The following is a 14097-nucleotide window of genomic DNA, read 5'->3' as shown; positions in this document are numbered from 1 at the left end:
CAAGGAAGTTCCCCATATCAAACTGTTTCCCCACTGCGATGGACATTTGTTTTTGTCGGTTCCAGCCTGGCGCGGCCGCTAACCCAGATGCCCTCCTGAGTAAATTTTCAAAATGGCGGACAAGCCTAAGAGAGAGATAAGAGAACCAAAGCGGTTCTGCAACGAATAATCGGCATACACTCCTGTTGAAAAGGTCATTTCACAGAGAAAAGATACAAAATTGTATGATATTGAAGTCACGGAGGTTGACAAACCCAACAAGAGACTGAAAATTCACTACATTGGCTACAGTACACGCTTCGATGAGTGGAGACCCTTCGGGGTTCTGTCCTCGTGTACCGGTTCACAAGAGCCAATACAAAAGACCAAACGATACACAATAGCTAACCGATAACTCCTAAACAAAGAAAGAACAATGGTAATTCCCTTGTGAACCGGTACACCAGGACAGAACCCCCTTCGGGGACGGTGAAGCATCTGAATATTTTCCTTCGAAATTGTATAGATTAGTAGGCTGCAACAAAAATTTATTGGACGACGTTTAGGGTAAAAACAGCAATCTAACCTGAAAAAAATGTACTTATTCCGACTCTTTCGGAAAATAACTTTACAGATCTTACTTGTTTATCTCGTAAGTAAACGATGGTGAAGCGCTTTCCCAGCTACCCGATTCTTCTCCCACTGCTTTCACGCTTATAAAACAGGAAACGAGCAAAAGGTGGAAGGTGTGGCTGTTTTGACTAGCCATTTGACGAGGTTCAATCTGCTCCTTGTTCGACAATTTACATATAAAAACAAAGGAAATTTGTTCCTCTCTTTGATTTTGGCGGTATATTTTCAATTTGCGCTTGCGTAAGAGAGAAATCGCCCAAGACTCCTTGCTCGGTCTTGTTTTGACCACGAACCCCTTCTTAATTTTGACGGACCCGCTCGGGAAAAGGTGAAAATGACGAGGGAAAAACTTTACTTTGTAGTACGAAAATACACAAAATGGAAAGCCATGGTATTATAGTTCAATATTTCGGTGGTACATTGTTAACTTTTTATACAGAGAGTCGGCAAGATGATATAACATCCAAAAATCGCACTCGATTTGAGTGGGCCGATGAAGTGGGCGTGGTCACGAAATTCAGTAAGAGACTATTTGTACCCCGTGAGTTTGATATGTTGGCACCACCTGAATTAGAACTCGACGAGTGTCGAGTACCATTTCGGTCTTTTTAAGAATGCTTTCACGATTTTGACTTAAATAGTATCTACAACAGTAACATTAGTTACTTATTTTCTAGCTATTTGATAAATTTTTTATTATACTTGACGGGATTTTATATAATGATCTCTCTGGAACTAATCAGGTTAATGCGCTTGTGACTGACTTTCTGCCGTAGTTTGGTTTATAATAATAATAATAATAATAATAATAATAGTAATAATAATAATAACTTGTATTTATATAGCGCTGATATCTTAAACTCATGGCGCTTTACAACACTGTACGGGGGACTTTACCAGACTGCTAAACTGTTTACAATCAAATGAAAGCGAATATAACAGATGCCCCCTCCCCCCTATTCCCAGTAACCAGGCCAGACCACATCACAGTAATCTCGTGAAGTGGGTTCTTTAGCGTCCCCTGCCTAACCAAATTAACTAATTAATAGTTGCAGGAGACGGGACCACCATTTATTCGTCCCTATCCGAGAAGACTAGAATATCTTACCCTTTCTTGATCGATGTTATAGAAAGGTAGCATATTCTTCTCAATTATTTTAAGACCCTGAGTGTTGGTCCGGCCGGGGCTCGAACCCTAGACCTCCCGCACAACAGTCCGGCGCTTAACCAATTGAGCTAACCGGGAGGCGATTTACCAGTCTTTGATACCTAAAACTATGACAGCTCATACTTAATTAGATAGGAAGGATAGCATTGTTCGTCATTAAAAATGACAAAGATCTGCGGTTGATTTTCGTCGTCGACGCATGAATCGTACAAATCACTGGCAGGATTGTTTGGATCTTTCAGAGGCGGTCGAAGAAAACCTGTCTCTCCGAGCGTGTATTCCCCTGTTAAGACCTTTGCGAGGAACATGAATCTCGTCTTTTCCCCACTTAGACTACTGTAGTTATTGCTGTAGGAGGCGTCTCTAGCAAAGTAGCTCCCTTCTCCATACTTTGTCCCGTGCTTTCCTCGCACTCTATGGTCAAAGTTCTGCTTGCAGATGGCATCAACGACATGTGATGACGTACCATGGAACAACAACTTCTCTATCTGATCGTACCTTTTAGCTTTCAGTTTCCTTTTAATTCTTTCTCGCTTACTGGATTGATAAAAGAAAGAAGAAGGGTTAATTGATAAAAGTGTTTGGGTGCATTTGTTAAGGGTAAAGGGGCTACTTAAATTCTTAGGCGTGTGCTCAAGCTGCACTGCCCATATACCCAGTTAAGAAAACTAATACCTAGGGCAAACTTCATTGTTCCTTGTTTTATAACGCTTCTTATTACATCGCAAGTAGTGCCCGTGGGCAAAATGAAGCGGATCCTGTGTTCTGATTAGCTACCCAAGCGGACAAGAAGGGCTTGTCTTGTCCAATCGGGATTGCACGCTTTGATCCCGCGCAAGAAAATAAATTACTTAGAGCAGACATACAAATTTCGTAATTTTTGGACTACGTCGGCAATGGAGTCGCAAAACGCGGCAGAAGACAGTTAAAAAAAATAAATATTAACGACTCTTGTAGTTTATTGTGATGTAGTTTTTCGTAGCTCCGATTTTAAGGGACCAAACGTCACTTAGATGTAATCCAAACAGAAGACTGATTTTTTTTTTAAAAGAACCAGATCAGAAAAGAATCAGCCTCAGACGTAAGATGTGCATTCGTCCCTTGCAAATTCGCACATAATCTTCCCTTGCTAGTATACAGTATCAGCTGCTTTAAATGTTTCACCTTTCGTATCTGTCAAATAGCTCTTCGTTCCAAATTCTTTCTACCATCACTATGGAGGCTTGGTGTACTGGCATTGTTTCGTGAAAGCGTTCACTCACATATTGGTATTACTCGCTTTCATTTTCCAAGCAATTCCGTTCAAAATCTATAACCATGCCTCTCGGATAACTAAAAATGTAATAAAAAAGGAATGAATTAGAGAAACACGAATGGCCATATGTTAGATCCAGAGATGAGGGGACTAAAGTGCATGCTTTTAGGAAACATCAATCTTAATTTTCAACAAGTAGAAAAGCTCATTCCCTGATGGTGAGTACCTCACCACGCAAAGAATTCCCTATCCCCAACGATGACGATAACAATTTAAGGACTGCTTTTTGCTATTCGAGCCAGGTAAGTCCCTCTATTTTTAACTGATATAAGTAAGTGAAAATGGCAACAGCACATTCAGCGTTCACTTACCTCTTTTTGGTCTGGTATGTTGGTTTTGAAACAAACACAGGTCTTCTTCTCACTGTCCGCATGGTCTGGATGTCTGGGTCGATATTTATTTGGTACATAGGCGTTTCGTAGAATTTGAGGATGTAATTGTGAGAACCAATTCGAAAGGAAAAAGTGTCTTCTTCATTTAAATAGGCAGCCTCTATCTCTCCTTGTATATCTCCAGACGACTGCTAAAAGAGAAGATATAGAACTTGAGGTCTGTCTTGATTTAAGCTCGTTGCAAATAACATTCTCAGCCAGTTGTTCGTCAATCACTTAATCCTATGTATTGAATTCATTATTAATTGCACTAGCACACATTAACAAGAGGCAAATTGCTAAACCAGTACCCCATTGGTTGTGAATATCTGAAAATCATATATATGAACTGCGTAAGCAGTAGTGAAAATAGGGCCGAAAAAATTTAGGCCTGTACGGGATTCGAACCTATGACCTCAGAGATACCGGTGCAGTGCTCTACCAACGGAGCTAACAAGCCAACTGGGAGCTGGTCATTGTTTTGGTTCTTTATAAACCCGTGAAGTGATGGGTTAACGCTTGTAAACATTTGAAGATCATATTTATGAACTGCGGTTAAAGAACCGAAGAAATTAACTGCGGCTTGTTAGCTCAGTTAGTAAAGGCCGATAGTTTCGAAAGAAACTGTTTGGGGCTGCGTCGGCGGGAGTAACGAAATAATTTGGATATATCAACAAAGTTGAAATGATAAATTGGCCACCGTAATGATTACAAAAGCTGACGTTTCGAGCGTTAGCCCTTCGTTGGAGCGAAAAGAGGAATTGTGGGTTGTGTGTGCTTTTAAAGACAGAAAATGGAGCTACGTTATTGGTGGGAGCATGGCAACGAGAAAAACGTGAATAAATTAGTGGAATGAAAAGCGTTCGTTGATCCCTGTGGGATTTAGACTGCCGATTTGAAAGATGAGCTTTTGTTCAAGATTTTTACGGCTTTCCGTACCACCTAAGTGCAAGGAAAGACCGCAGATTGCCATATGTTGCTTAGAATGATTAGGTAAATTAAAATGTCTGGCGACTGGTTTCGATGTGTCCTTGTCCCACGTCTCGAAGGTGTTCTCGGAATCGGTCACCTAGTCTTCTGCCTGTTTCGCCGATGTATATCTTTTTTCAATTAGTGCAAGTTATGCAATAGATTACATTGGCGGAAGTGCACGTGAAGTGATCGGTGATCTTAATGGATCGTTTAGGTCCCGATATTTTATCAGTGTTGTGAATGAAAGGACACGTTTTGCATCGTGCACGGCGCATTTAAAAGTGCCTGGTTGGTCATTAGTCTGAAAAGAACTTCTGACCAAAAAATTGCCTATGTTTTTGTCGCGTTTGAATGAAATGAGCGGAGGCTGCGAAAAGATAGTGCTTGTCTCTGGATCGTTTTGTAGTAATTTAAAGTTTTTAAGAATGATGGATTTAGCTGAGTGGTTGTGAGGGTGAAACGTGAGAGTGAATGAAATGCGGTCGGAATCTTCCTTATGCGACGTTTGTAGTGCTGAATGTCGATCAATAAGTTGAGCGCGGTGGTAACCCGCTTGAAAGACGGAAACAGGGTAACCACGTTTATCGAAGAACTGGCACATTGACTCTGATTTGTGGTGGAAATCAGAGTCATCACTCCATAAACGACGAGGTCTTAGAAACTGAGAAAAAGGAATGGAATTCTTAACGTGAGATGGATGCGAAGACGAATATAACAAGTAATTATGTCAGTCTGTAGGTTTGTAATACACACTAGTGCATAAACCGTTACCTTCAATTGAAACTTTGACGTCTAAAAAGGATAAAGAATTGTCAGAAATTTCCCAAGTATATTTCAGAGCCGGGTGAAAAGAATTGACTGCGGTTATGAATTTAGTGAGCTCCTCTCTGGTAGAGGAGGTAGCGCCGATACAGTCGTCGATGTAGCGACCGTAGAGTTCAGGTTTGGACCCGTTGTATTGGCTGAAAAAGGTCAGTGGTTCGAGTCAGTACAGGCCTGATTTTTTTCAGGTCTGATTTTCGCTATTGCTTAAATAGCGCTATCTACTGCGAGGATCGTGCATCATACGTATCTAATACCGCAGTTCAAAATATATGAACTTCATATAATTCATTGTATCTGATATATCACTTTCACGTGTTTATTACGAATCAACTTAACGGCCTGCTCCCAGTTGGCTCGTTAGCTCAATCGGTAGAGCCCTGCACTAGTATCGCAGAGGTCAGTGGTTCGAATCCCGTACAGGCCTGATTTTTTTCAGGTCTGATTTTCGCTATTGCTTAAATAGCGCTATCTACTGCGAGGATCGTGCATCATATGTAAAAAATTGATGTTCGACAAAACCTACAAAAAGATTGGCATAGCTAGGCCCCATTTTGGTGCCCATGGCTACACCATTGGTTTGTTTGAAGAAGTTTTTCCGAATGAAAAACAATTGAGTGTGAGCACTAGTTCGGCTAAGCTCGGCTGTGTCCTTTCATTCACAACACTGATAAAATATCGGGACCTAAACGATCCATTAAGATCACCGATCACTTCACGTGCACCTCCGCCAATGTAATCTATTGCATAACTTGCACTTATTGCAAAAAGATATACATCGGCGAAACAGGCAGAAGACTAGGTGACCGATTCCGAGAACACCTTCGAGACGTGGAAAGGAATGACTAGGACACATCGAAACCAGTCGCTAGACATTTTAATTTACCTAATCATTCTAAGCAACATATGGCAATCCGCGGTCTTTCCTTGCACTTAGGTAGCACGGAAAGCCGTAAAAATCTTGAACAAAAGCTCATCTTTCAAATCGGCAGTCTAAATCCTACAGGGATCAACGAACGCTTTTCATTCCACTAATTTATTCACGTTTTTCTCGTTGCCATGCTCCCACCAATAACGTAGCTCCATTTTCTGTCTTTAAAAGCACACACAACCCACAATTCCTCTATTCGCTCCGACGAAGGGCTAACGCTCGAAACGTCAGCTTTTGTAATCATTACGGTGGCCAATTTACCATTTCAACTTTGTTGATATATCCAAATTATTCAGTTGGTAAAGCACTGCACAGGTATCACAGAGGTCCTGGGTTCGAATCCTGTACAGGCCTGAATTTTTTCAGGCCTTACTTTCACTACTGCCCAAGTAGTGTTCATTTCTGCGAAGATCGATCTTACTTACCATCGTTTCAGCGTATTTCTTCCAACCATCATTGTCTTTCCAATACCAAAACCAATGTGTAGATGATTTGTTGTTCGGCTCCTGTACAAAGGATGGTGTTGACCATCGACGGAGCAAGAACTGGGAAGAGGTGGGCGAGTGCATGGACATCTCCTCGAAATGAACTTTCACTTGAGATGATGATGACGCACTGGGAAGAGGAAGAAGAAGGAATGATCATTTCAAATTGTGTTGAAGATAATGAAAAATAAACTGCCTGGGCCTCAAGATGAAACAGTGTTGAAATAGAAGCAAACATTTTCCTTGCATGTTCTGGAGACATGATGTATAAATAATCTGACTAGCTAGAACGTATTGGCTTCGCTGGAATATTTCGGCTGAATCATCCAGCTTTCATTACTCCCGCAACTCAACTAAAAGCTGCTATCTTATTATAAACCGTTAGCTACTTACTCTTGTCTTTCTTGTCTAGCCTCATTAATTTACCTCAACGCAGTATCTGTAAGGTTCAACGGAACTTCTAGATTATTAACGTCACAGTAAAGCTTTTCCAAAGTCACTTCGTCAGAAGGGCCGAAATTCTCCCACCAATAGGAATCTGCCTCTTTAAACTGCCAGCGGTAAAGGGTGAACTCACAACCAGCTGTTAAGAAAAGGGTTTGATAAGAGAACACAACTTCTGAGTGAATAACTGTTTCCAAGAGAGATCAAACAGCATTTAACAGCTAGGAAATTGTTGATACTCATTCTTAAATCCCTCGATCCAGGGATCAAAGTGTGAGCTAATTTGCCCTGCCTCCCTATCGCACCATATCGTCCAATTTCAAAGGGACGTACAATAAGTAATGTGGAAAATAAAGGGTAGAAAAGCATATAACAGAAGCGCAACAAATAAAGGTGATAAGTACTTAAAGAATACTTCTGAAGGAGCCAGCTAGCCGGTCAGTCGTCAAAGGAAAGTTTTCCGTCCTTCAGCGGCCACATGGTTGGTGGGTCAGTCAGTCACTTATCATCTGAGTCAGTTAACCAGTGAGTCATGCAGACATTCATTCGATAGTAAACATTCATACAGCACTAAACCAGCAAAACAGTCAGTTTGTCAATCAATATCTCTGTCAGTCAGTCAGAATTGTAGTCAGTTTGCTCGTGGGCCGGTTAGTCGTTCCGTCCGTCGGTCAATCAGTTATTAGTCAGCTAGTTCGTCAATCGGTCACTCATTGTGTGAGGCAGTCCACTTAGTTGGTCATTTCGTAAGTTAGTTTGTCAGTCACTAAGTCAGTTAACAAATCGATAAATCGGTCGATCAGTGACTCAGTAGGTTTGTTTGTCACTCAGTAGCTCAATCAATAATTTAGTTAGTCGGTCCGTTGATCAGTCATTTAGTCAGATAGATCATAGTTAGTAGTCCCCTTCTAATAACTATGTACAGATAGCATGTCAGTCGGTTAGTCCGACACTCATTTCACAGGTCAAGTCGCTCAGTTAGTCTGCCTGTCATTTGAACAACCACTCAAATGACAGATCAGTCCGGTAACTAAGTTTGTCGTTTTGTCGGCCAGTCACTCAGTAAGTGGATCAGTCTACCATTCATTATGTCATTCAGTAATAAAGTCATTCAGGTCAACTGATTACTAGCTTTGTCAGTCCGTTAGCCACAGAGTCCGCCAGTCTCTTGGACAGTCAGTCAATCGGTCTGTGAAAGAGCGTGTGGTTGACAGACTACCTAGTCAGTCATTCAGTCAGTCAGTGAATCAGTTCGTCCATCTGTCAGTCAGTTAGAAAGTCAGTCAGTTGGTCGCTTAGTCATTCAAGCGGTTAGTTACTCAGTTGGTCAGTCACTTCTGATTAATCAATTAGCATTCAATCGTGTTTCTTACCGTCTGTCAATTCCATAAAAATCTTCCTGAAGGAAATCAGTATATTCTGAAAGAAAGCACTTTTCTCTATAATATTTCTTGCGTATCCAAAGATAAACATCACAGCTAAGCAGAAGAGGCAGATGAATAAAATTAATAAATATTCTATCGCCACCCAGACGCACATGACAACAATGGCGGTAACAAAAAACATCACACAAACTTTTATGGCCGCTGCTGCCACGTAACCAGCAGATGAATGTGTGCTTAAACGATCCAGTTTCTCTTGAATGATTCTTGCTTGGCTACTGAAGGTGGTAAACATAGAATCGAAGTACCTCTTGACCTTTTTAACGGCGCTAGAAAAAAAATTTCTTGTGCCTTGTTTGTTCCAATGCAGCAACATTGTCACGATCACGACGCCACACAAACAACACAGTTGGAAAAAACTTCTCCAGTCCATTCTTAAATTTAAGGCCCAATCCGAGAATAATGTAAATAGGTAATACAAAATAGTGAACGCGCCATATAATGCGAACAACATGGTGGACTTGATGCAGTAGAAAGCAACTCTCAGCGATTCCATTACGATTTTGAAGATAAGATAGAAGGCATACATTGTGATACTCGCGATCATTTTAAAAGCGAAACAAGCGAGGGAAATCGACAATCCACACAGCAACCAGAACCAAGATCGTAAATGATATACGCACTCGACCATAACAACAATCATGAGCCACATGGCAATAATTTTTATCGCCACAACTGCCATGTAAGCAGCCGAAGAATGTCCACTTAAGCGATCCATCTTGTTGTTAATCATCTTTGCTTTGCTACGTATGATTTTCCATAAAGAGTTAACGTGCATCTTGACCTGGTTAACCCTATCGAAGATTTTGCCATGAAAACCATTCCACTCGCTCTGTTCGAAGCTTCCGCTATGGCTCCTCGAATTGTTTCTTAGAGGCATCATGCATTGAAGGATTTTGCTCAATATCAGCGGTAAGATTCGTGTATCTTCTAGGTTTCGTTTACCGTTTCAAATGGCCTTCAGTAGAGTATTCTGAAACCTGATCGGTGAAGTTCGCAAATCTACAAATGTGAAAGCAGGTGTCCAAGCCGGAGGTGGTGATTGCGTGATTTTTAACGAAAGCGAGGTTAGCGTTTTCGATTTCGTCTCAATACCGTGTCAATATTAACAGGGGAGTGACTGCGAAAGCGCGTTTGAAACGGGAAGTTAATCAACGTTTTCCATCGCGATATCAACTGTTTTTCCACTGGTAACGTTGAATTACCAGTTGCCTTCGATCTTTAGTAACCTTGAGCTCTTCAACAAAGTTCTAGCTTTGCTGATGGAGATATAGTCACCTAAATTGTAAGGATTAAATAAAGAGATGGCTGAGCTTAGATGAGGATGATTCTGAAGGATTAGTGGCCGTTTTTTAATGATGAGGCATGAATCACGCGAGAGCGACGATAATAACTTTTGGGGGCCTCATCTCAGTCGAAATTTGTGGGCCCCTGCTACAACGGAAAAACAAGGATGAATTTCGCTAAAATTAAACTCTGCTTAAGATATACTGATTATGATGGAAATTGTTACTCGTTGTAAAAGTCTCGAAGGAAAATGCTCTGCGTAATATTTTTTGAATAATACGTTTCCCAACGCTTAGTTGATCAAGGATAAAGCTTAGCCAACCATGTTTGTGTCAAAAAAATTAAACACATCTGAGATACGACGAGCACATGACTAGTAAAACTACCTGTTTTTTATTGCTTCGGTAAGCCCAAAGAAAATTGAAAAATTTTAAGGTATAACAGAAGGAAAATTAGCATTTTCGTTCAAACCTAAATAGTATGCAAATTATTCGCGCCACCCTATAAAAGCACGCATGTCCTCAAATTTTAATAAACTCTAATTCCAGATTTTTTTATTCACTTTTATAATTTTGACCATTTCATGAAAGGGGAGCTTATACTCTTATGCTTTAATGGGTCGTGATATACTCGCTTATACTCTTATGCTTTAAGCGGTTCGCATTGCAATTTTTTACAAAATAGTCCAAACTCTTTTAAACCTGACCGCGTCACTTATGGCGGGCCAAGAGAAAAAGGACCACATGCTAGCACACAAAATTTAAAAGCGGGATTGCATCGCGTTGTATCATACAAAGTTACTAAAGTTGCACTGCTTTACGGAGTGGGGGAAGGGACAACTGCCATTTAAGGTCCTTTACAAAAAAAAAACGAATTACGAAATTTTGCAACTGTCGGCGGATTCTCGATATTGATGGTCACAGGCTCTTAAGAGTTATATTTAAAAAAGATTTTAAAGGAAATAGCCGTGAAACGGAGGAGTGGTGAAAATCCACTTGAAACTTTAAGAAATTTCAAAAACTGAGAAACTGCATACAATGATTACGTTCACGTTGTTCACAGAAGAATATAAGCAAGCTTCCAACGAATTATTTGCCGCTATTACCTCTGCGAGACAAAAAAAAAGAAAAAACGATATATATATATATAGCGAAGCTCACCAGTTTCTAGTTTGAGCACTCTAGCATGGCTCAAATGGTACCAAAAATGTGGAATCATTTGGGGTGGCTTTATAGCTTCACCCCCATCCTAGAATCAGAACTGCACTGATGAGGCCTACAAGGCCGAAACAGTAACGTCTGCAGTTAGATATAGCTCTTTGACATTATAAAGCTTTGCTTTTACTAGGATGAGTCGTGTCGTAAAATTGTGCGAAGCTCTAAAGTGTCTAGCTTGTGCACTCTGGCATTGCTTAAATGGTACCACAAATGTGAAATCATCTGGGGTGACTTTACAGCTTCACCCCCATCCCAGAATCAGCACTACACTGATGAGGCCCAGAAGGCCGAAACAGTACAATTTTGGTTGTGTTTTTGGTTTACCAAGTCAATCTTCAAACTAGAGGTTAGTTTGCCCTTTGGGCCTTCTTTAACTTGCTTTTTGATTATGGAATCTACTGCGAATTTGGAGGGGATTGTGGAAGATATTTTGAACGCCGCGAATGAAAATGCCGAAAACTCGTCCAATCATATGCATCGAGAGCTACCCGTACTTCTGGCACAAGTTCCATAACTAGAGAACAACACGTGTGGCATGTGGAGAATAACATGCCACAGCGGCCGAAAACCGCCTTCTTTACTCCCAATAAATTAACGTCTGCCCGCTCTATATTCGACGCGCTGGCATTTTCGAAGGTCTAACCGACTGACATCCAATGTTTGCAAAGAAAACTCAACGGCGAAGTGGTCGTTACTTTTAAGTCCATAACTGTCAAGGAAAACTTCCTCCGTTTAAATTCTCTACACATTAACTCAGAAAATTACGCCCTTCAAGATGTGGACAAGCCCTAAACTTTCCTGACGATTTACGATGCACCTTTTGAACTGTCAGATTTAGCTATAATTAAGCGGCTGTCACCTTTTTGCGACGTTCTACATTACCGCCGTGGTAAACATTCGTGGGCCCCTAACATTTACAACGGTCTACGTCATTATTGTGTTCGTGTGTATAAACCCATCCCGAGTTTTCTCCGCTTCGGCAAATTTCAAATCTTTATCAAGTACAACAGCCAGATGCCTACCTGTCGTAAATGTAATTGCCCCGGTAATTTTGGTAATGTATGCCCTAACAAGATGTGCTTCAATTGTGATGTTACCGGACACGAAGCGCGAGTGTGCCCACGCCCAACTCTTTGTTGTATTTTCAAGCAAGAGGGCCACTATGGTGTTAATTTCCAATACTTATGGGTCTACCCAGCTATCCATGGCACCGCAAAAGATGAATTGGAACACGAAGACATCGACACGTCTGATGACCAAAAATAAATTGATGAAAATCTTCCACTCCCTTTCGCTCTTTATGGAGGGGAAATTGGGACAAAATTGAGACTACCCCATGCCCTTGGATCGTAATCCGATGGCATTGGATCGTAATTCTATGGCATTGGATCGTAACTCCATACCATTGGATCGTAACTCCATGCCTTTGGATGGTAATTCGATGGCATTGGATCATATTTCGATGGCATTGGATCGTAACTCGATCCCAGGGCTTTATGGGTAATTATCAGCAGGCTCGCACAGAATTCTGGTTACCGCCATCTTTAAAATTACCCCGCACAAGACTCAAGGGGAAGTTTGACGAGGCCGTCGGAAAACAAGATTAGTAAACTCTACTTGACGTTTCGTATGTTTCGACATACATCTTAGGAAGTGACAGTTAATAATACACGCGGCCACTAAGTTTAAATTTAAGATAAGTAACTAAATAACAAAACAACGAACAAAAGTCGAGAAGAAAAGAATTTGCATACATATAAAGATGCAAACTACTGTAGATAAAGCTTATCGCTGCTGACATTATCGTTTAGAGTAGGTTTAAGCTCTTGAATTAATAGAGTCTCCTTTATCTTGCAATGAGTATCAGAACGACCTTTTGCTAATATCTCAAAATGGTCCCATTTCATGTTGTGACCAGTTGACGTGACGTGGTCTGCGATAGCAGATGTATGACAGGCACTTGTGAGTCTTTTAAAATGTTCAGTTAATTAGTTACTTATCTTGAATTTAAACTTAGTCGCCCCGTGTATTATTAACTGTGACTTCTGAAGATGTATGTCGAAATATACGAAACGTCAAGTAAAGTTTACTAATCTTGTTTTCCAAGATGCGTTTTACTGTCATGTTTGTAACTGCAGTTTGTGTGTTATTCTTATCAAGCTACGATGGCCAAAGAGAAAGAAGTTTTATGACGAGGCCGTCAATCTCGTTCCCAGGGTCTTCTTGGTAATTTTGAAGACCATGGGAACGAGGTTTGGGGTCCACTGTATATATGGTCAGCAATCTTACTCAGCAGTGCGCCATCTTTGGACTTCCATTTCAAGAGCAAAATCTATCTAAAAGGACTGTCTACGGTCGTTAACTACACATAAAAAAAACTCGAAGAAGCCTTAGATTTGAATCCTCTTATCCAGTGGTTTTTGTCTACGTATCTTTAAGTTCATTTTAAGTCTAACAGAAACAACGACAAGGAAGGTTGGCAGAAGGCCAGGATTGCGATCCAGTGGAAATAGTGCGTCAAAATCTGAAAAGTGTATTGAAAGATTTAATATTCAAAATAGAAGGCCACTCAACAACAAATGATTATATATAGTACAAAGTTGATTGGATATTCAGTTTGTTATTAAGACCTGGAGGAGAGTTTGATAAGGTATTGACACTAATTCTATTAAAAGTACAAAACCTTCTTGCCACTGAAACCAATAATATTATTGGAAGTGAGCTTTCACATTGTGCCTCAGTGCCCCCACTATTACATAGTGGATCAAGGGGTAGACCCAAGTATAACATCCCAAGTAAACACATAGAATATTTACTGGATAGTGGCTAAAAGGCCACTGATATTGCAACCTTGATAAATGTCAGTAACAAAACTGTTTACAGGAGACTTCAAGAATACATTCTTGGTGTTCGTGACAGCTACTCGAAATTGACTGAACAGGAACTGGATACATTGATCAAAACTGTAATGAATGAATTCTCCATTGCTGGATACAAATCTATGCAGCGACATCATCTTTTCCCAAGACCC

General features: G+C 40.6%; 1 protein-coding gene across 1 annotated transcript; it reads right to left on the bottom strand.

The window, feature by feature from the left end:
• On the bottom strand, positions 1-9595 carry LOC111341796 (protein mono-ADP-ribosyltransferase TIPARP). The gene is given in 6 exon segments (XM_088756304.1): positions 1-2317; positions 2945-3112; positions 3407-3618; positions 6617-6806; positions 7103-7259; positions 8494-9595. Coding segments are annotated over 6 exon segments (2109 nt in total). The 5' UTR covers positions 9446-9595; the 3' UTR covers positions 1-1887.
• Between the last annotated feature and the right edge of the window lie 4502 nt (positions 9596-14097).

This window comes from Stylophora pistillata, chromosome 4 (assembly GCF_964205215.1).
Source record: "Stylophora pistillata chromosome 4, jaStyPist1.2, whole genome shotgun sequence".
Taxonomy (NCBI): domain Eukaryota; kingdom Metazoa; phylum Cnidaria; class Anthozoa; order Scleractinia; family Pocilloporidae; genus Stylophora; species Stylophora pistillata.
This window is presented reverse-complemented; position numbering and strand designations above follow the sequence as displayed.